Source organism: Cupressus sempervirens, chromosome 10 (genome assembly GCF_028749045.1).
Source record: "Cupressus sempervirens isolate cs-2001-9-10 chromosome 10, ASM2874904v1, whole genome shotgun sequence".
Classification (NCBI taxonomy): Eukaryota; Viridiplantae; Streptophyta; class Pinopsida; order Cupressales; family Cupressaceae; genus Cupressus; species Cupressus sempervirens.
Window position 1 is genome coordinate 387,860,860 of NC_143127.1, and position 23,506 is coordinate 387,884,365.

The 23,506-nt window shown below is 34.8% G+C and overlaps 1 protein-coding gene across 1 annotated transcript; it reads right to left on the reverse strand.

Moving 5' to 3' along the window:
• Window positions 1-4,760: 4,760 nt before the first annotated feature.
• LOC149534292 (linamarin synthase 2-like) lies at window positions 4,761-6,415 on the reverse strand. The gene is made up of 2 exons (XM_089803873.1): window positions 5,894-6,415; window positions 4,761-5,807 (listed from the first exon to the last, which is right to left on the reverse strand). Exons 1-2 carry the CDS (start codon window positions 6,354-6,356, stop codon window positions 4,885-4,887), a joined length of 1,386 nt encoding a protein of 461 aa, XP_089659999.1. The 5' UTR covers window positions 6,357-6,415; the 3' UTR covers window positions 4,761-4,884.
• Between the last annotated feature and the right edge of the window lie 17,091 nt (window positions 6,416-23,506).

Genomic DNA, 23,506 nt, shown 5'->3' on the forward strand with positions numbered 1-23,506 from the left:
AAGATCCTAATTGAAAATTTTATGTTCCTACAAAGATGAACTACTCTAGTATAATGCCACACACAAATTAAAGGAACTACAAGAAAATCTGTTTATTTATTTTTGTGCTTTTAGGCAGCCCTGCAAATAAGTATTAGTAGCCTCTTAGCATAAACTATTTGGCATGCATTCCTTTTAGCAATGAAATGAAAAGATCCCTACAAAACAACCAAGGTTATGGCATAATAACCAAGTAAGAAGTGAAAAAAAAAGTGGTTAGTTTCCTCAAAAATCCAAATTGACTTCCAATCAAACCTATGAAAAATAGTGTAAACTAATCACAAATGCTCTCTTCTTTACTTTTTGTGTTTGACCTAGTAAACAAGATCTAATTTATTTTCTATTATTTTGCCTCCAGAAATAGAAATGCATAGAAGAGACCCCTACTAAAAACTAGAGAGATTTCCAAAATTGTAAGAAATTCAACCATATCTTTTCATTTGTGCTTGAGGGACTCATTGTTCCAAAACAGACCAAATTTTTCAAATTAAATTATTGAGCCCTAACACAACCTCTAAATCCAAAACACTAAGAAAAAACCACTTGTAGAATTCAAGGACCTTTCTGAAAATGTAAATGTGTCTGAAAAATTCTTTGATTTTCACCCAAAAATGATATTTTATGAAAAAAAAATCATAACAAACACTCTGCAAACTAGACTGAGATATTTGGGATTCATCTCCAACTTGCAAAAAAGAATCTAGATCCAAACTCCAAACATTTTGAGAGATATGATCAACTCTTTAAAACCCTAGTGTTTTGGCCTTCAAACAAATTTGCACAAGGGTTAGCCTTAAAACCAAAGTGGAACACATGTAAAACCACTTGATTAGATGCAGTTAATTAATTTATTTTCCTAAACATTAAATAATTACATCAAATTTTATCACAATGTTACAATACAACTCATCAAGGATATTCCATGGGAATCTCTACATATTGCACATCCATCTAGGTGCTCCTAAATGCAACATTACATTAAAAAAACTACAATATAAATAATGTTATGTAATGTGTGCAACACGCAATCTCGATAGTAATTGCCCTTCTCATTGCTAGTTTGTGTTCTATTTTTCTATTCTTTTGGTTCAAGGCTCTTTCCCCATCTTCTTAATAATAAAAAATAGAACAATAAGTTTATTCCATAATGACCCTATTGGGAATGGAATAAATAAATGATTTAGCTCATGTAAATGCAAAGATATAGTCTCGAGTGGATTGTCCAAATGAATGCCTCTTAGCTATATCATTCTAGTGAATGAATATCTACAAATATATTTAAGAAATAGTAAATCTTAAATTAATTTCAACAAATGTAACTAGATTAATAGCATTGGAACTTGAAAACCTTCAATTCCTTGAACCTCCATACCTACTATCTAGAGTTGAAGCTTTAATACATAAGGTAAACCTACTGCAAGTGCAAATGAAATATTTCAAAAAAGTTCAAAAAATGGATGCCAAGAAAGTATGGGAAATATCAATATATTACAATGAATTTATTTTTTTAATGTATGCCTTAAGTCTTTTATTTGATAGCATATTTAAGAAAGAATCATTTTTTACTAAGAATTGTAGCAAATGATTAATAAGGGTGGTGAGTGTGATGCATGTGATCTATATATTTGAAGAAAGTTCATAGTGTTCATCACAACTTCTTCTTTATTAAAGTTAAAAGGTTTCAAGTTGCTCCTATGTAAAATTGACTATGGAAATTATTACAATTGGAAAGGTTGGAATTTGGTTTTAGTTCAAATTTTGACTTTTCCATTAGCAAATGTTAATATTTTTGGTTTTAACTTTCTTTTTTTGTATATTAGACTTGCTTGGAAAATATTTGAATAACTGCCATGTACTCTTACTTATTTGGTTACTAACTTGGAAAGGTAGTTACAAGGACATGACCTTGTGAGCCTATAAATACAAATATTTTCATTGTAACATGGGGGGAAGAACTTTTTGTGAAAGAGAAAGTTGGATAAATTTGTCTAGAGATTTTGCATTCACATTATGTATAAATGTGTCTTTGAATTTGGTATATTGTCAAAGAGATGATGAAGAATCCATTGACTCATGCAGGTGTTAGTATTATTGGTTATTTCTATGTTAGATGGTAATCTCTATATATATTTGTATAATCCATTTGTCTTATGATCTATGCAGTTGATGAAAGAGAATGTATCCACTTCTTGGTATCTTGATTTGAATTTTTAGGATTATTATTTATTTTCATATGTTAGGAGCTTCTATCCTTGTTTCCATTATTGCAATTTTTTTCTAAAACCCTTTTTATAATCTTTATCCCATTGTATATCTCAATTAGTATTTGTATATCTACTGTCAAGCTTTTTATTAATCATCTTCTTTAGTTTTGTCATACCTTTTGTACTTTTAGGTGAAAGTAAAACAATTACAAATACAGCTATCATATGAGGGAGTTTCCCCTCTCAAATGCACAAGAAGATTGCAATCTGGTAGTTATTGATTACATTCTATCCAACTATTGGAACAATTATCATTGCCTACAAGGAAAATAGGGTCATTTGTGAAGAACTTGCAATGACAAATATCTCTAGCAACATGATGCAAGATTCTTATCAAAGTGTCCTAAATTTTGCATCTTGCCAATTGAAATGGTCTATTCAATCTCCCCTCAAAGTGGTGTTGGGAAAAGATATTTCTCTTGAGGTTGTAAATAATGAATCCTTTTTTTTCCAAACAAGGTCCGCTTGGAAATTTTAAGGTTTTTCTTTCCAAGTCTTCCCCAACTTCATCAATGGATCTCAAGCACTTGGAGCCCTATCTTTAAGGATGATAGAAAATTTATCCATGTGTAAGAGGGAGTTTTGTGTTATTTTTTAAAGATATGTGAGATTGGCATACTATTCACTATGATTACTAATTATATTTTGAGGGACACCTCCTCAAGCTAAAACTTTGGATCCATCCTTTGACCCAAACTTTGAATCTTTATCCATAATTAGATCATATGCGTATGACTTCCAAACTTAGGTCATTAAAATTTTGGCTTCATTTGTTTCTTGAGTTATTTAGGAATTCTTTAGGAAAAAAATTTATTTTTGATAAGTGGTCCTCAAAGAACCTTAAGACAACCTATACCCATGGACATTGCCAAAGTTTTCTGGGAGAGCTCTCCATTAAAACTCCTAGAAAATCTTGGAACTAGATTGTAGACTATAAAGGCATTCACATTCATTATCATAGATGTTATGAAGTTGGTCACATGCATGCTCAATGCCTGAGAAAAAATAAAGATAATGAGACTACTTGGTGGAATGATGTATCTCCCCACCATTATCTTATTGAAATATACTCATGTCATATAAAGAATAAGGTGGAATTTAAGAATGATTCTCCTATGGATAAACCAAAGAACTGAGTAAATACTCTAGGTCCCTCCATGGATAGAGTTGAACTCCCATCCTATTTTCTACTTCTTATTAATAGGACCAAAGTCGAGTCATCTTCACCAATCAAGATAGTTTCTTCACCTAGTAATGCTTTGGTTGGGAATGATGTGAGGGATTTGAGCATGCCCCCTCATTAAAGGAAATACAATGTTAAAGATAGAATGAATAAAGATATGGATGTGGGAGGGAAAATAGAAATATCCATAGTATCAAGGGAGAGATTTGGTCCCAAGGGTTCGAAAGGAAATTGGACAGTAGTTCAAATGAAGAAGAAGAAAATTGTGATCAGCCTTAACATTTTTTTTTGCTCTCATTGTATAAACAAAAACAAAAATCTTAGAGCTAATTTTCCTTTTTTGTAGCCCTCATTTTCATATTGATGGGGTTTTCAAATATGGTTGGGGGTATTGTTCTTTTTCTTTGGGGATGACGTCGCCTCCCTATGCACTCACCTAGTATGGATCAAGTTATTTTTTCTTGTTACTTTGAGGTTAATTCCAAGGGAGCTACCCCAAATGTAGCTATTAATCTATCAAAAGAAAAACTATTTGAACTCAAATCATGTCTATCATGACATACTAGTTCTTTAAACTCTTAAAATATATTACAACATCAATTAGTCTAACCTAGATATATATCATTTTAATTGTGTAAAAAGCATTAGTTTGAAACATAAAGACAATGTAAGTCAATATTAACATTACTTTCTACTTCATTATTTATAACAAATCACAATAAGTTGTAAGGCATATTTATAAAGATACTTACTTAACCTTTTTAATAATTATAAATAAATGTCACTTCTATAACATCAAATTTTTTATTTAAAATATACATCAAATTCAATTGACATTTTATTACTTTTTTGAATATTATTTATGACATATTAACTCTTTTAACTATTAATTTAGTTCCATCTAAACATCCATTGTTATTTTATATCCACCCATATTAACATCACACATCACTTTCTATTTTATTATACCTAAGAAATCACAATGTGATTTAAAAACCTAATATGATCCTTACATATGATTTAAAAACATAATATTATCCTTACGTGTTTGTGTGAATTTTATTGAAAGCTACTAATCAGCCTAGCTCATGAAATCTGTTTATACTTAGCAGCACATTCCTTGTCTTAGGTCTACGTTATTGGATCAGATTAAAAGAATAACTATATCATATGAAGTGCTACTTGTGACTTCAGAAAGAATGGAAATCTGAATATTCCAATTCATTCTCTGTCACGTAGACTTCAAAGAGTCGTAAAAGAAAACAACTACCATCGACCCACGAAAGACAAATCTATCATATTACTTTCTACTTGACCTTTAAACATTACGTACTAGGGAAGAAATTAAGCTTAATCGAATAACATCCGTCAAAATACAGAATCCAAAACAATATGTTCTTAGTTACCTATTTTCATCTCCATTTGCCTTAAAAACTCCTGCATGTTCTCGTAGGAAGCTCCACCCACTTCAACTGAAGCAATCGCCTTGTCTTCGAACTTTTTCAATCTGCTTCTCATCTCTCTGCCTCCTCCGTCCTCCAAAGTCATCAATTTCCTTACCAACGCCTCTACCTCTTCTCTGAAAACGTTCTCTCCCATTTCATAACCGACCTTCCAAACATCATCTACAAATCTCCTGTTCGTCGACTGCTCTGCGAAGAAAGGCCAGCAAATCATGGGAACCCCCGAACTTATGCTCTCAATTGTGGAATTCCACCCACAGTGAGTAAGAAATCCTCCCACAGAGGGGTGAGACAAAACCCTAATTTGTGGTGCCCAACTAACGAAAAACCCTCGCCCCTTCGTTCTCTCAAGAAACTCAGAAGGAAGCAAAGCAGATTTGCCTCGAACAAGATCAGGGCGAATGGCCCACAAGAACGGCCGATCGCTTGCCTCCAATCCCCACGCAAACTCCACAAGTTCTTCGTCAGATAACACAGTGATGCTTCCGAAGCACACATATATTACTGACAACTCTTCTTGTTTATTAAGCCACTCTAAACAAGACGTTTCTTCATTCCATATGCTGCTCTTTGTGCCCGCAACAACGGAGCTGAGCAAAAGCGGACCGATGGAGAGCACGTTGTTATTACCGAATTTAGCATTCAGATCAGCCAACACGGGTCCCTCTAAATCCTCATATGTGTTCAGCAAAACTAAGGAAGCTTGCTTAGTGTTTTGCGCCTCCCTCAGCACGTACTCAAACATATAATCTGTGGCGTCCATTACTGTCAGAAAGCTTGGCAGATCTTTCACCCGCAGAGTTTCCATCTCGGGAATACAACTTATCACATCGTTCTTGCACCCATCCGATCTCTCGTCTGTAGCCAAATCAACACCACTATTACATATGTAGACCTAAACATGTACTTATGCCTAAATACGGGAAATAATAAATTTTTAGTACCTTTGAGTGGGATATATCCTTCTTCAATGAGGAGGGGCATGTAATAGTATGCAGAGAAGCCGCAGGCACTAGTTGTCCAAAAGGCAACTCTGGGTACGCCAAATTTGTCGGCGATCTGCTGAGTGAAAGAGAATACTCCGTCTGAAACGATCATTGTTAGCGGTGGCGTCATCTTTTTAACAATATTCTCCACATGAAATGGGCCGTGCTTTTGCAGGGACTCACAAAGTTCGGGCAGCTTCAAAGTGCGGACGTGATCTGGCGGAAGACCGTCTGGGAAGCTCTCAAACCTCATGTATTCACTACTACACTCATGATTCAAACGCTTCTCTATGAAATCTGTGTTAACAAACGTAACCACGATATGATTCGCAGTGAGAATGTTGGCTAGCTGCATTAGGGGAGTAATGTGTCCCTGTGCAGGAAAAGGAAGCAAGAGCGCATGACCTCTGACGCCCTCCATTATGCAAGTATTCCAAACAATTTTCAACTATTTTCCCCCGAATTGTTGTTGTTAGGAAGAGTAATGTAGTGTGGTGCTATTTATCGAGCAAACGTTGGGTCATTTACATAGTTTTCTTTTCAGACGTAACAAACGTGAGAAGAGCAAAACTGGAATTTAGTAAAATGCCGTGTTGGAGCAGGTGATGATCAAAACATGTTCCATCAGGAGGGTGAAATGTTTAAAAACTCTTCCTTGCCGACCTTTAATTCGTTTTCTTCCAACGAGAGTAGGGGAACGAGCAAGTTGCCAGTTGCCATTTATGAACTTAATCGTTACTTTCCTCCTCCAATTATCACTCAAATAAATCTCCTACCTGCACACAAACATGTCAAAAAATAAATTATCATAAATATCAATAGCCGTATGACTTTTTTCATTTCTTCATTACTCATTGGTTCATTTATCCAAAAATGTCTTAATGGATGCCGACATTTTAAACTGGCACTTTTAGACCACCTCACATTTTAGGAGTTCTACAAAGCTCCTTAAATGTGGAAAGCCAAAGATTAACATACAGATTAGGAACTGTAAGTGCAAAGATAGTCTTTAACGACTATCGTTTGTCTAATGTGAATATTTTCTTTTTCCTCTCGGTTTTACTTGCCTCCCTCAAATATAACTTATATATTTGATTGGATGAGTTTTGTGCTTGGAAATTTGAAAGAACTTTTACAATTCTTTATTTGTGGATTTGATGAGAATCTTGGCAGTTTATGTGGCCTCTGCACAATCCGTTTCCAATTTATAACACTCCATCAAACATTCAACATTGACGGCAACGAGTTGGACCGTTTAAATTGGTAATTAGTTGCGCCTCGCATTAAATCGCATTGAAAATGGTCTGTGAATTTGGTTCATTGAGTTCAAAATGAGACAAAAGAGGAGTTAATGCGTAGTGGCTATACAGCCACGAAAACAGACAAAATATCAAGGGACTGTTTTCAGAAAAAATGAGTATGAAAAATCTCCTTCGTATGATTTTTTATTTTCGTGTGGCTGCATAGCCACTGCCGAGTTAATGCACCGCAGGCGCATACCACCGCCAAATCCTTGCCATTCCATGTCGTTGTCTCGTCAATGTATTTCGTCCTCTAGTCAGTCATGGACATTTTTATCCTTTAAAGCTCCAGTTAGATACCGCGGGTTGTAATATATTGCACTTACTTTTGGTAAACCATTTAAAATATGATTTCTATCAGAATCCGTTAATCAAAAGCAGAGAAAATATTTAACCTAATTAGCTTAGAAGTTGGTTTCGACAAATAGCTTTCTTATTTTATACAAATATTTAGATTTTACTTGTTTTCCTTTGCTTTTGTAATGAGGGATTCTATACAAAAATAAATTGTTTTAATGAAGAATCTTAAATTCTATGAACAAAAGCTAAATCATTTAAATTACAAATAGTATAGTACATGTAAAAGATATTTTCAACCACAAAAATCAGATAATATTGACACTTGTAAAATACATTATGAAAGATAAGATATAATAATATCTATGGTTTAAAAAATGTTGAAATTTGTAAAAATATAAATTCATTCCATAATCACAAATAATTAGTTTATTTTATTCTTAACAAATAAATATTCCATTAAAAATACACACTTTATTTTCTCTACTTAATACGAACTTAATATTAGACTAGTTTCATCAATATTTATTATATAAATTAAAATAAATTAGTATAAATATATAGATCAAAAAATTAAATAAAATAAGTACCATGTAGTAACTTGTTTTGTGTAATACTTAATTATAGTTTTAATATTTTTTTAAAAATTAAATATTAAATGACTTAATAAATTTCTTAAAATAAATTTATAAAATAAAATTAGAAATTTATTTTTTATTTTTTATTTTTTAATACATTCTAATTAATTTAGAGTAATTTTTTTACTAAGCTTAAAAGTAAATTTACTATTATTTTTATATAATTTAAAATATTTAAAATAATTATATAAGATATTAAAATATTTATATATATATATATCATATTTATAAATAGCTTTGCAATTTTTATAATCAAATTAAAAAGTTTAAATTTTATAATTTTTATAATTTTTATTCTATTTTAAATTTAATAAAAGTATAGATAATTCTTTCTTCTTTAAATATTGAGTTAAATAATAAATATTTTTTAACTTTTAAATCTTAAATAATTTTATTAGATAAAATGGATTTATTCTAAATTTGTAATTTAAAAAATTGTACTTAGATTAAACTTGATAAAAGATTAGCATATAAAATATGGTTGCTAGGTTAAACAATAAATAGAATCTTAAAATTTAAAGTAAGCAAACATTAATCATAATATATATTCAAAGTGATGTAGTCTTGTTATAGGAAACTAAGCTATCAATAGATAATTTCTAGAAATCCATTAGTTGTTAAGCATCATGGAATTCCTCTCATGTCCCTAGCTTGGGTGACTCTAGTGGCCTTGCTATATTATGGAATCCTAAGACTATCAAGGCCCAACATCTTCATCAAGGTACTAATTGGAAAATCTTATCCATCCAACATTTTGAACTTTCATTCCTATTGATTAATGTTTATGGCCCTACCCCTATGGCAAATAAACAACAATTACATGGCTTATACTTATAGGCTTAATTCAGCAGTAAATAGGTGCCAAGATTATTATTGCTAATGATTTTAATGTCATCCTTCATCCTATAAGAGATAAGATTAGAGGTATTATTCCCCCTCCTAAAGCTACTCGGGACTTTAATGAGTTTATTGACAATAATGCTCTATTTGATGTTCATCTAGAAGCTAAATCTTTCACTTGGACCGATAGAAGAGATAGGTTCCATCAGATTGAGGTTAGATTGGATAGATTTCTATGCATACAATTTTGGAAATTGGAGAATTATATTATCCAATCAGATATATTAACATATTCTAAATCTAATCACTTTCCTATTAAAATATCATTTTTTCTAGACTGTCTTTCAAATTTGATAGTGTCTAGTATTGTCATCCCCATTTTGAAGGCATTTTTGAAGCAATGGTGGACGGATGCCCTATTAGAACTAGGAACCAAAATGTTTCAGTTTCACAAGAAAATGCAGTATGTCAAAGGGCTTATAAAAGTTTGGAATAAACATGTTTTTAAAAACAATTTTGAGGAAAAAATGGTGGTAGAAGGAAAGCTAGTTGAGATTAATCAACATATTTTACTCCATGGTTTTAATGCTCATATGAATGCAAGACAACAAACATTACAAGAGGATTGTTATGAATTATGTAATTGAGAAGAAGCATTGGAGATAGAAGTCTAGAGAGCTATGGCTTCAATAAGGGGATGAGAATACTAAGTTTTTCCACTCATCTGCCAAACAGAAAAAGGCTAACAACACATTTTTTACAATTCATGACCATCTACAAAATTTTATTTTTGATGCTAAGGGTATCCAAGATGAGAGTGTAAAGTGTTTATCTAATCTCCTTTCCCCTCTACCTCGAAACCCTCCACCCTCTCACCTTGTGCATGAGTTATTGGATTTCATCCCCCCAATGATTACACAGTAATAAAACCTGATTCTAATGGCCCCTTTCACTATTTCTGAGATACACCTTGTGTTTTTTCCTAGGCCTCCAAATAAGGCATCAAATCTTGATAGGTTCACATCACTATTCTTTCAGAAATGTTAAGATGTCATCTATTTTGAATTACTTGAGGTGCTTGAGGAATCTAGAAAAGATTTTTCCATTTTAATGAGCTTTAATACCAAAATCATTTTCCTCATTGCAAAGCTCATTGATCCTTATTCTTTTGCTAATTTCTAGCCTATTTCTTTATGTAATACAATCTATAAAATTATTACAAAGTTTTTTATTTGTAACTTAAACCCATTATCCAAAAGATTATTTCAATGGAATAGGGGGGGTTTTATCGAAGCCCTAGTTAAGTTTTGAGTTCATGATTGAGGAGTGGATCACATTGAATAACTCCATCCAATAAGTGTATCAAGGACCTCGGACTCATTCATTTGATATTCACAAGTTCATAGCCAAACAAGTAGTTAAGCACTTTAGCCATGCGAAGTTGTGCAAGTAGTTAAGTCTCTAGTTTTACAAGTTTACAATAGTCAGCTAAGGGAAAGTGGTAAGACATGTGAAGTGGTGAAAAAGTGAAGAACAATAGTGAGTGCATGATCACAACCTTAAGTGATTAACAATTTAGGAAGCCCTTTGAATCTATGAAGGAAGGAAAGATAATAGTTTCATATCATCAGCAGCAGAAAATGTCAAGTCAACCTAGTAGCACTAAGGTAGCGATCGAAGGAAACAAGGTAGTTCACAACCTCACAACCCAAAATAGCTAATCCATGTAAACCACAACGAAGTTGCACTCAACATCTTTTCATAGGGTCACGAGGTCAAGTCAACCATCAGGAAAAAGAGGTGTGAAGCTGCGACTAGTATTCATAGCATCACAATGATGAAGTAGATTGTTAGGAGATAAGTCACGAAAGTGCAAAAATGTCAAGAAGATAGCCAGGTGTGATGAAGTAATAAAGACTTGTTTGCAATGTCGCAAGCTAGAAATGCTTCAGAGGAAAATAATACGTGGAGAATGAAATTGGACATGTCAAGCAAGAAGTAGTCACAAGTTAGAAAGAAGTTACAAAATGAAAAAACATGGTTGGATGCCAAATCCTGATGATTTGTTGGAATGAGGTAGAGTGGAGATAAAAGCTGAAGGATCTTGGATGGCATAGGAGGTATGTGGGAGTTGAAGTTAGAAGAAATTTTAGAAATAGAGTTAGAAGCTAGCACAGAGTTAATTTTCAATAGATAGAACCTTTTCAATGTAATGTAATTTTCTAAATTCAATAAAGATAGTTCTAGTTTGTGTTGAGTAATTTCAATTTGTAATTTATCTTATGTTGGTAGGACTTGGTAGATTAGAATTGTGTTGTGTAGGAATAGACCAAGAAATGGATTCTTATTGATCTCTGTGTTCATCCAAATAGACTATTAGAGTCCAGAAGAATCCTCTATACATATGTTCTTTTCTTTTCCAAGTTTGTGTGTGTGTTGGAGTTAGCTCAAAATTTAAGCAAATCCTAATCAAGCAAGACATGTCTCAGTTAGGAAACTTGTAGAAAGAGGAGAAGAGAGTAGAGAGAAAATGATTGATCTTTATCAGTCAAGAGAAGAAGTAATGGTTTGATAGTATCCTTGAGAAGGGGAAAAATTTAGTTCCTCTAATACTATGGTTAGGCAATAACCCTAGGGGTTCAAGAGTGTCTAAGGAGTTCTAGAAGAGAGTAGAACTCAAGGTGGAAGGTGACACTCCCCTTCAAATTGGTATTAGAGTCATAAGATTTGTGGCTTGTGTGGTATGTTGTATATTCCTAAATCTATTGGGTCTTCAAAGTTGGTGACCAATGGTAAATTGGCTAAGGAGGTAGATGAACAAAAAAAAACTTCTAGAAGAGAAGACTAGGATCCTCAATTAGGCCATAGAAGAGATGAAAGACAAGTCAAAAGAGATGGAAGATGGAGCCCAAGAAAAATAAGATGAATACCTTACCAAAGGTAAGGAGGAGGTGGATTTGGAGGATGAAATACCTAAGCCTGATCCTCTACTTGGTGAAGGAGAACCATTCATCAGAGCCCTCAAGGCATTTGGAGAAAAGAGCCTAGAGAATGTCTCATTGTTCCATGGCAAGATGGACGCTAAGGTAGTCCTAGAATGGAAAGATAGTATGAAAAACTACTTTGAATGTGAAGGGACAACAGAGGCATAAAAAGTGAGATTTGCAAAATCTAGATTGAAAGGACAAGCACTAACTTGGTGGAAGTTTGTGCAAGAGGAGAGGGAAAGTGAAGGGAAGAAACCAATAGCTAGTTGGAAGGCTATGTTGGTAAAGATTTTTAAAAAACCTATTTGCTAGAGGATTATGAGATTTAGTTACACAAGTAGAGGTAGAATCTCAAGTAGAAGGATCTTGATGTGGCTACCTACATTGAAGAGTTTCAAAAGTTGGCTCTAAGGTGGAGGGTATAGGAGGCAGAGAGCATCAAGGTGGAAAGGTATTTAAATGGCCTTAAGTGGTCTATTCAAGATGAATTTTTTTTTTTTAGTATCACCACATTTCAAAGTTGTTTTCAAATGGCTAGGAAAGTGGAAGATAAGTTGAAAAAAAAAGGGGCCTCAATTTCCAAGAATAGAGGTAGAGGCAAAGACTTCAAAGGAGGTTATAGTACAAGGACCAATGAGCAAAGAATTTTCAATGATTCCAAATGGAATGAGCAGACTAATGAAACCAGTTAGAGAGGTGGTTCTAATAGAAGAAGAGGATCCAACAATGGTGGCAATGGTAGAAATGGCAACAACAATAGAAGAGGCTCACATTTCAGCAATTGATATAAAAATGTTATAACTATGGCAAGTTGGGGCATCCTGCCTATAGATGTCTAGAGAAAGCATCAACATCATCCTATGGAGAGAATAAAATCAACTATAGCCAAGAGGAAAATAATCACAAAACAGGTGAGGTGAATCTTGATCTAGAAAAGTGTGAAAACCTCATGTTGAGGAGTGTCGTAGTTAAAGAACCAGTAAAGGAGGATCCTAAGCAAAAAGGGGCATTATTTAGGATTAATCATAAAATCTTAGGTAAAGTGTACAAAGTTATCATAGACTCAATGTCTATTGACAACGTAATGGCAGAGGAAGTAGTACAAAAGCTTGGTTTAACAAAGATACCACACGTGTGTCCTTATAGAGTGACTTGGTTGAATAAAGGGTAGAACATCCTAGTGAATGAACAAGTGTGAGCAGACATCACTATTAGGAAGTATCAAGACAAAATTCTATGTGACATACTTCCCATGGGTGCTTTTCATCTATTGTTGGGAAGACCTTGGCTATATGACAGAGAGGTAGTACATCATGGGAAGGGAAATAAATATTCTTTGAAGAAGGATGGAGTTACTTATAGGATATAGTCCATTATGGAAGAAGAAAAGACAAAGAAGGCTACTGCCAAAACACTTTTGATGAGTGGGAAAGAATTCCTAAAAGACTTGAAAGAAGAAGAAGTTTGGCTTGTTGTCTTATTGAAGCTCAAAGAAGAGGAGGTAAAGAAACCTAGTGTTCTACCAATTGAGTTACAAGTTGTGTTGGATCAGTTTAGGGATATCATTAGTGATGGTACAGCATCCACACTACCCCCACATAGAGTAGTAAGTCATTAGATTGATTTTGTGCTAGGAGCTTCATTGCCAAACAAAATTGTATACAAGATGACTCAAGAATAGAACAAGGAGATTGCTAGGCAAATTCAAGAGTTGCTAGATTAGGGATTGATCGAAGAAAGCATTAGCCCACGTGCACCAACAATTGTGCTAGCATCAAAGAAAGGAGGTAAATGGAGACTTTGTATTTATTCTAGAGCAATAAATATGATAACCAGAAGATATTTGTTTCCTATTCCTAGAATAGAAGATTTGATGGATTGTCTAGGTAGTGCACATTATTTTTCCAAGATTGACTAAAAAAGTGGGTACCACCAAATTAGAATAAAGGAAGGTGATAGGTGCAAGAAAACCTTCAAAACCACTGAAGGATTATATGAATGGTTAGTCATGCCATTTGGTCTCTCAAATGCACCAAGAACATTTATGAGAGTAATGAATGAAGTGTTGAAACATTATATTGGTAATTTTTTGGTAGTTTACCTAGATGACATTTTGGTTTATAGCAAGAGTAAGGAAGAGCACCTCAAACATTCAAAAATTGTTTTGAGAAGGTTGTAGGAAGAAGACTTGACCATTAACCTTGAGAAATGTGAGCTCATGAAAGAAGAACTAGTCTACCATGGATGTGTTGTATCACAAGGTAAGTTGAAGATGGATGAAGACAAGGTCAAAACAATTTTAACCTAGCCTACACCAAAGAAAACTACAGTAGTCAAAAGTTTTCATGGTTTGGCAAAATTTTATAGGAAGTTCATTAGAAACTTCAGTGAGATATGTGCTCCAATTATGGACACTATCAAAGCAGGAATGAAGACAAAGTTTGTGTGGACAAAATGGGTAGATGAAGGATCTAAAAGACTAAAGAAAGAGGTAGCTACTAAACCAATCTTTGTACTACCTAGCTTTGAGAAATTGTTTATAGTAGAGTGTGATGCAAGCAACATTGTTGTTGAAGCAGTCATAAGTCAAGAAGGAAGACCTGTTGCATTTTTTAACAAAAGGTTGAATGAAGGAAAATCCAAGTATTCTTCCTACGATCTTGAATTATACACATTAGTGCAATCACTCAAGAAATTGAGACATTATCTATTGCCCAAGTAATTTTTAGTCTTCATAGACAATTAGGCCTTAAGCTTCATCAATTCATGGGAGAAATTAAGTTTGAGGCACATAAAATGGGTTGTCCTATATGTTCACCATCAATCACAAGAAAGGTATCAGTAACAAAGTAGCAGATTCTTTAAGTAGAAGGTTGTTGAAAATGTAGGAAATTCATTTGAAAAGCATTGGATTAGAGGAATTAAAAGATCCCTATGAAGGAGATGAAGATTTCTTAGAAGCTTACAAGGTATGCTCATCTTTTGAGAATCATTTTTAGAGTGAGTTTTCTAATTTTACATTGCAAAATGGTTTTTTGTTTAAGGAAAATTAGTTGTGTGTTACAAAAGGTTCAATGAGAGAGAACCTTATCCAAGAAAAGCATAATGGATGTTTAAGTGGACACTTTGGATTGAACAAAACCCTACAGCTTGTAAGTAGATATTATTATTGGTCTAGGACATAGAGAGATGTAAGAAAGTATGTTGAACAATGTACCATTTGTTAGAAAGAAAAAGAAACCTCATCAAATGTTGGTTTGTATCAACCATTATCCATCCCTGATAGACCTTGGGAATGTCTAAGTATGGATTTCATTATAGGGTTAGCAAGAACTAAAATTCATTTTGATAGTGTGTTTGTAGTAGTGGATAGATTTAGAAAAATGAGTCATTTCATACCATGTAAAACCACACATGATGCAAGCTACATAGCACATTTGTTTTTCAAAGAAGTAGTCAAGATTCATGAATTACTAGTCTATATAGTGTCTAATAGAGATGTCAAGTTCATGGGTCATTTCTGGAAAATGTTATGGAGGAGATTGGGAACCAATTTTTCCAATAGCTCTGCATACCATTTTTCATGTCCCCTTTTCAAATAATTAAAAATAATAATCTTTGCTAAGGCAGGTAGGCCCAAAAAGGTGAAGTTTTGGAAAAAGGGGATAATCTTTGGAAGCTAATGGACTAATAAATGAAGATTATTATTAAAATATGTTTTATTAACCCCTCTTGGACGTGAGTTATGGTTATGCCCTCTTTTAAGGGGTTTGGAGGCATTTTGGGTTGATTCCAGAACTTGATTTTTGCGCATTGCTTTGTTGTTCTTCAGAGGCTGCCAAACCTGTGAAGAAGGAGACCCAAGAACGGGAGTTTGCAGGTTTCTAGGAAGGCTAAGGATGGGATTTTGAAGCCATTCCATGTGCATGCTCATGCAGAGTTTGCCTTTGTGCTGAACAGTGCAGATTTGTGGATTTTCAGGTGTATTTTTTGTAAGAGTTTGGTGTTTCCGGTTGAGTATTTCATATCAGTTTGGATTGCTGCTGTATATCAAAAATTAAGATGTTAAAATAGAGCTGAATATATGTGTTTGGATATTATTATACTTCTGTGATAGATTATTAAGTTTTTGTGGTGATTCCGGGCTATTTTGTGCTATTATCGGGAGCCCAATGAGCATTGTTTTTGTCCTCCGTTTGGAAGCTATTGTGTGCATGTTATAAAGATCTGAAAATGTCATTTTATAGGATTTTATGCTGCTCAAATTTCTGTAAAAATGTCCACTTTCAGATTTATTAATAATAGGTGAAGCTGTGAAGCTTTTGGCACTATTTCTGGCATACCCGATTTGGGGTTTATTGAGAAATTGGTGGATCTTTGAAATATTTGTTGTTTGATTTTAAAGATCTGATTTGAGGCTTGAAATATCATATAAAATCAGAGAAAGGGACATTTCAGTGGTATCAAAGCTATGATCTTGCCAGCCTGAGGGTTTGTAGAAGTTTGCATGTCAGTTTTGACAACTACCCAAATCTTGCATGTCAAAATTTATGGTTGCATGCTACTTCTAATCATTTGCATGTTAGTTCTTGGTGAATTTGGTGGTTGCATGTTGCTTCTAATTAGTTGCATGTCAAAATCTATGGTTGCATGCTACTTCTAATCATTTGCATGTTAGATCTTGGTGAATTTGGTGGTTGCATGTTGCTTCTAATCAGCTGCATGTCAAAATCTATGGTTGCATGCTACTTCTAATCAATTGCATGTTAGTTCTTGGTGTTTGAAGTTATAACCTATTGGGGTTACACTCTACTTTATCCAGAATGGATAGGTATAGTACAAAGTCTCAGAGGACACGATCTTGGACAATTGATATCCAGAGTGAGAACAGTAGAAAGGATGGTTATTTAGACATTCGAGATAAACACCATGACATGTCTAAACAGTTGGTTGAGCACCACCGTATAATGAATGACATGTTATTTGACCTAGCTAAGGTGGATAAGTTGACTAGATTTCTATTTGGAAAATTTTCTCATAGGGAAGATGACACAATTACCAAGAACTTGCATGAGGAGTTTGAGAAACTAGCTTATAGCCAGGCTGAGGTCTCAAATTCTACTCCGCCACAAGAGGTAGTGAGAAAGGATATTACGCAGATTGATAGTAATGGTCAACTTGATACTCAAATTGAGACAATTGTATAGAGGTCATCAAAGGGTGATGTCACAGGTATTCAGGATGGTATAGTTACAACAGGTAGTGACTATAGCGTAGTGGGTTCAGATGATGATTATGAGGATGTTGTTGTGCATGATGGTGAGATACCTAGTAGAGATGAGTAGACATTGAGCATTCATGACTTTGTTGAGAAAGAGTACCAGGCACAGTTAGATGCTTCGACACATGAGGTTGAGGCTAGTAGTACTTCATATGATTTGTCCAACTGGCTGAAAGTGGACAAAGATAGTATTGTGACTTCATTATCTCATCATGACAGGTATGTGGAGTTAGTTGGTATTGGTCATATTACTCAGGTGAGGAGTTTTCTTGAGTTACCAGCTGATTCTAGTTTACAGATATGGACTCAAGATTGTTATATTGGCGTTTGGGATTCAGTTGACTAGAGATCTTTAACACTTTTTGGTAGCAGTATTTGTTTAAGTGTTGCCATGGATTTGATTAGCAGATTGCACAGTGTTGTCTTTTCTTGTGCCAGCAGCTTGTCCGATGCTAGTATTAGTTTTTATACACTAGTGTTGGGCTTTTTTCATATATCCAGTTGACCATACTTGCTGGAATGTGTTGATGATCTTTCATATTTGGTAGTGTGTACAGATGAGTCCCAGGATCATATTGGCATTGATGACATCTAGGAGGATGTAGTGGGTAGTTTTGAAGACTTAGTTTCCTTGGTAGTTTCTTTTGGTACAAAGGAGTTAGACATTAGTGCTACAGTTTTTGATACTCCATATGTTGATATGAGCTTTGGAGTTGATTCACAGGATATGGATGGTAATACTCTATAGACTAGTAACTTTGAGGATACTCCTTTAGACAATGCATCAGAGGAGGTTTGTAGGAGACAGTCTAGCTAGTGCCATCATGTGTCTAATCAGTTGAGAGTTAGTGAATGAGACATTGCTATTGCTTACCAGCATTTTGATGCTTCTCATTAGTTGTTAGCAGTTTATGGATAGGGTTCTCCTACTAGTGATGAGCAGGGAGGCAATTATCTTTCCTCGACAGAGTTCCACTCTTTATGGGAGGCTATCCAGATTCTAAGACAGGATTATATGCAGTTGGTAGCCGATAGAGATTATCTTATGGAGTGGGGCAGTACAGCATACGATGCATTGTTGGCCAAGGAAGATGAGGTGAGTGAGCTTACTCAGCAGCTTGAGGTGACTTCTGAGATTCTTGAGAGTACACAGTTGGCTTTCAAGGAGTCACAGTTTCATTTGGCTAAGGTGACCATGGAGTTAGAGCAACTACAGTCTTTACCAGATTCTATACAGTCACAAGCTATGGTGTCTGGTGATCCGAGGATGTCCATGGTCGAGATTGTCAAAGACAGTGGAGATGGGGATGCATCCATCCTTGATACTAACATTGGCATATCGGGTTTTTCCCCACTAGAGTCAGGTTTAGTTGGGTTGGGTGCTGCAACAGATTGTTGTGGTATGCTTGACATGGTGGTGACCTCTAGTACTAATGGCACGAAGACTAGAGATGATGTATCAAAGACCATGTGTGATGTTGGTGAGCCAATAGTTGGCATTGTTCCTGCTAGTAATACTACTCCCTTGGTGATGTCTTTAGAGGTAGTAGTCAGTTCCAACTTGGTTAGTGATCAATTGCACTTAGTTACATCTGGATTGCATTCTGAGCCATTGACTAAGATTGGCGCATTCTATCGACATTACATTGTGAGTTTGATGCCTCAAGATGAGAGTTGTGATGGGCATGACATGGCGATAGGTCCTGCAGTTGACATCTTGATAATACATGACTTAGAGCAGGAGTTTTGGAGTGATGTTTTAGCGGGTGTTTTTATTGATTCTACTCCTTTGGCTATGACATCTCTTGACTTAGCTGGTGATCAGTCATAATGGGTTGTATCACTTGTTCATGGTGGGTTGTTGACTAAGGTTGGTTTTTTTTATCAACATTATATTGCAGGGTATGTACATCAGTTAGCATTTGATCCTTGTGCTGAGGAGTTGATGGCAGACAAACTTGGTTTGGGTTCCATTTCTTGCTATTTATCTTGTGATGGATTTTCACCATCAGGGGTGCATAGGAGTTATGGTTATGAGACAATGGCCAGTGGTCTGTAGAGTTGTGTTGACTGCAGGAGTTGTATAGTGTGTGGATTCTCCATACTTGGTATAGTTTCATTCGAGAGCATTCACCATTGTTGCAGAGTTGGATTGTACATTCTGTATAGGCCAGTGGGATGTGTTGATGGTATTTACTATGTTGGAAATTTGATTTGTCCACTTTACTTGAGTTTTGATGTTCTAAGAGTTTGTGTCTCATGGGTTTCTGACTGTGGAAGTTGTGACTTTGGATTTTGGTTGAGCAGTAATTGTTAGTTTGATTATGGATTCCTCTTGGTTATATTGCAGAGGATATTGCAGGAGCCTGTGTTAATTGACAATAGTATAGTTCATGACTACATTTGGGATCCAGGTGGATTGATTGGTCTATTGTTCAGCCATTGCTTGAGGACAAGCAATATTTTGAAGGGGAAGACTTGTCATGTCCCCTTTTCAAATAATTAAAAATAATAATCTTTGCTAAGGCAGGCAGGCCCAAAAAGGTGAAGTTTTGGAAAAAGGGGATAATCTTTGGAAGCTAATGGACTAATAAATGAAGATTATTATTAAAATATGTTTTATTAACCCCTCTTGGACATGAGTTAGGGTTATTCCCTCTTTTAAGGGGTTTGGAGGCATTTTGGGCTGATTCCATAACTTGATTTTTGCGCATTGCTTTGTTGTTCTTCAGAGGCTGCCAAACCTGTGAAGAAGGAGACCCAAGAATGAGAGTTTTTAGGTTTCCAAGAAGGCTAAGGATGGGATTTTGAAGCCATTCCATGTGCACGCTCATGCAGAGTTTGCCTATGTGCTGAACAATGCAAATTTGTGGATTTTCGGGTGTATTTTTTGTAAGAGTTTGGTGTTTCCGGTTGAGTATTTCATATCAGTTTGGTTTTTTGCTGTATATCAAAAATTAAGATGTTAAAATAGAGCTTAATATATGTGTTTGGATATGATTATACTTCTGTGATAGATTATTAAGTTTTTGTGGTGATTTCGGGCTATTTTGTGTTATTATCGGGAGCCCGATGAGCATTGTTTTTGTCCTCCATTTGGGAGCTATTGTGTGCATGTTATAAAGATCTGAAAATTTCATTTTATAGGCTTTTATTCTGCTCAAATTTTGGTAAAAAATTCCACTTTCAGATTTATTAATAATAGGTGAAGCTGTGAAGCTTTTGGCACTATTTCTGGCATACCCGATTTGGGGTTTATTGAGAAATTGGTGGATCTTTGAAATATTGGTTGTTTGATTTTAAAGATCTGATTTGAGGCTTGAAATATCATATAAAATTAGAGAAAGGGACATTTCACCATTCTCAAATTGATGGTCAAATAGAAGTGATAAATAGAGTACTTGGTAATCTTCTAAGATGTTTAACAAAATAATATGGATAGACTTAGGATCAAGTTATATCATAGGCTGAGTTTGCTTACAATGATAGTATCAATAGGACTACTAGTAAGAGTCTATTCCATATTGTTTATGGAAGGCACCCCAAAGGAGTTTGTGAACTCAAAGAAATAAAAGAAAATGGATCAATTAGTGTGCATGTTAAAGATTTTTCTCAGTCCATGAAAGAAATACATGACTAGGTTAAGAGAACATTGATAGAGGCAAATTAGAAATTGAAGGAAAATTTGGATGAAGGAAGAAGGGATGTACAATTTCAAGTTGGAGAGCTGGTATTCATACACCTAAAAAAATCCATATTACAAAAAGGAATGTCTAGCAAGCTACAAATGAGAAGAATTAGTTCCTATAGAATTCTAGAGAAGTATGGACAGAATGCATATAAATTATATCTACCTAAGGAATTAGGGTTATCACCAATCTTCAATGTGAAAGACATAATTTCCTACAAAGGTCCTAAGATTCCAAAAGATACTTAGAAAGTAGAAATGGAGAGAGATGCCTAGGAAATCAAGATACCAACACAACAAAAGTTGCAAGAAGAAAAGATACTAGATTCCAAGGTGAAGAATATGACAAGACATCAAGTACACATGGAGTATCTGATTCAATGGAAGGGATTGCCTACTATAGAGGCTACATGGATTGCCAAAGAAGACTTCAAGAAATGAGGCATTATTTTGGCATTGTTGTCAACTAATCCAACTTAGTCTCTTTTTCACGGAGGGAGAGTATGGTGTAGGAGTACCGTAGGATTTTACTCAAAGCCCTAGTTAAGTTTAGAGTTCATGATTGAGGAGTGGATTGCATAAAATAAATCCATCAAATAAGTTCATTGATGACCTCAAGCTCATTCATTTGATATTCATGAGTTCACAGCCAAATAAGAAGTTAAGCTCTTTAACCATGCAAAGTTGTGCAAGAAATTAAGTCTCTAGTTTTGTAGGTTTGTAATAATCAACTAAGGGAAAGTGTTAAGACATGTGATGTGGTGAAAGAGTGAAGAAAGATAGTGAGTGCATGATCACAACCTTAAGTGATTAACAGTTCAAGAAGCCTGCAAAGCTACAAAGGAAGGAAAGATAATAGTTTTGCATCATTGCTAGCAGAAAATGTCAAGTCAGCCTAGTACCAATGAAGTAGCCATTGAAGAAAACAAGGCAGTTTGCAACCTTACAACCCAAAAAAACTAAGCCATGTAAACCATAGTGAAGTTGCACTCAACATCTTTTTGTAAGGTAACAAGGTCAAGTGAACCATCAAGAAAAAGAGGTACAAAGCCACAACTATTGCTTGCAACATTGCAATGATGAAGTAGATAGTTAGGGAATAAGTTGCAAAGGTACAAAAATGTTAAGAAGATAGCTAGGCACAGCATCACAACTTGGAATGTGGTCAATGTAGAAAGAGGTGTGATGGAGTGATAAAGACTTGTTCGCAATGTCGCAAGCGAGAAAAAACAAAGAGGAAAAGAATATGTGGAGTAGGAAATTGGACATATTAGCCAAGAAGCAGTTATGCATTAGAAAGAATTTTTGAAGTTAGAAAAGGTGGTTGGATGTCAAATCTTGATGATTTACTAGAACAAGCTGGAGTAGAGATCAAAGTTGAAGGATCTTGGATGGCACAAGAGGTGTATGGGAGATAAGGTTAGAAGAAATTGTAGAAACAGAGTTAGAAGCTAGTAGAGATTTAATTTTTAGTAGATAGAATATTTTCAATGTAATGTAATTTTCTAAATTCAATTTAGATAGTTCCAATGTGTGTTGAGTAATTTTAGTCTCTAATTTATCTTCCATTGCTAGGACTTGGTAGATTAGAATTGTGTTGTGTAGGAGTAGACCAATAAATGGATTCTTCTCAAGATCTTTGTGTTTAGTCAAATGGACTAATGGAGTGAGGAAGAATCCTTTGTAAATATGTTATTTTCTTCTTTTTGTGTGTGTGTGTGTTGGAGCTAGCTCAGAATTCAAGCAAAGCCTAGGCAAGAAAGACATGTCTTGGTTAGGAAACTTGCAGAAAGAGGAGAATAGAGTATAGACAGCATGATTGATCTTTATCAGTCATGAGAAGTAGTGGTCTGATAGTCTTTTCAATGGGTAGGAATCCTTGAGAACGGGAAAAGATTAGTTCCTCTAATACTAGGGTCAAGTAGTAACCCTAGGGGCTCAAGAGTGAGTCTAAGTTCTAGAAGAGAGTATGTGGAAGGAGACCCTCCCCTTCAATTTTGATCTTGGTCAAGAAACTACTAAGTGAGTTGTAATAGCCCATGAAACCCTCCACACCATCAAATAACATAATGTTGTAGACTTTGTTGCCAAATTGGACATGATGAAGACATACGATAAATTGAATTGGTCTTTTCTCCTCTTAGCCCTTCATCAATTTGGTTTCTCCCCTAGTTGGTGGAAATGGATTAAATCTTGTATATCATGTGCACATTTTTCTATTCTCGTTGATGGAGCATGAGCAATATTTTTTGCCCCTTCCCAAGAAGTTCATCAAGGTGATCCTCTTTCTCCATTCTTTTTTATCATTATGGCAGAAGCTTTCAGTAGACTTATTGATTCTTTTAATCAAAAGGGTTTGTTAAAAGGTGTCAACATAGTTGGTACGTTCTTATCCATAACTGACTCTCCTTTTGTTGATGATACCTTACTCTTCAATTCATCTACATGTCAAGAAGTGAAAAATGTGAAGAAAGCCATTGATTTATATATGCAAGTGGGGCAATGTATAAATGAAAAAAAATAAAAATAAAAGTGTATT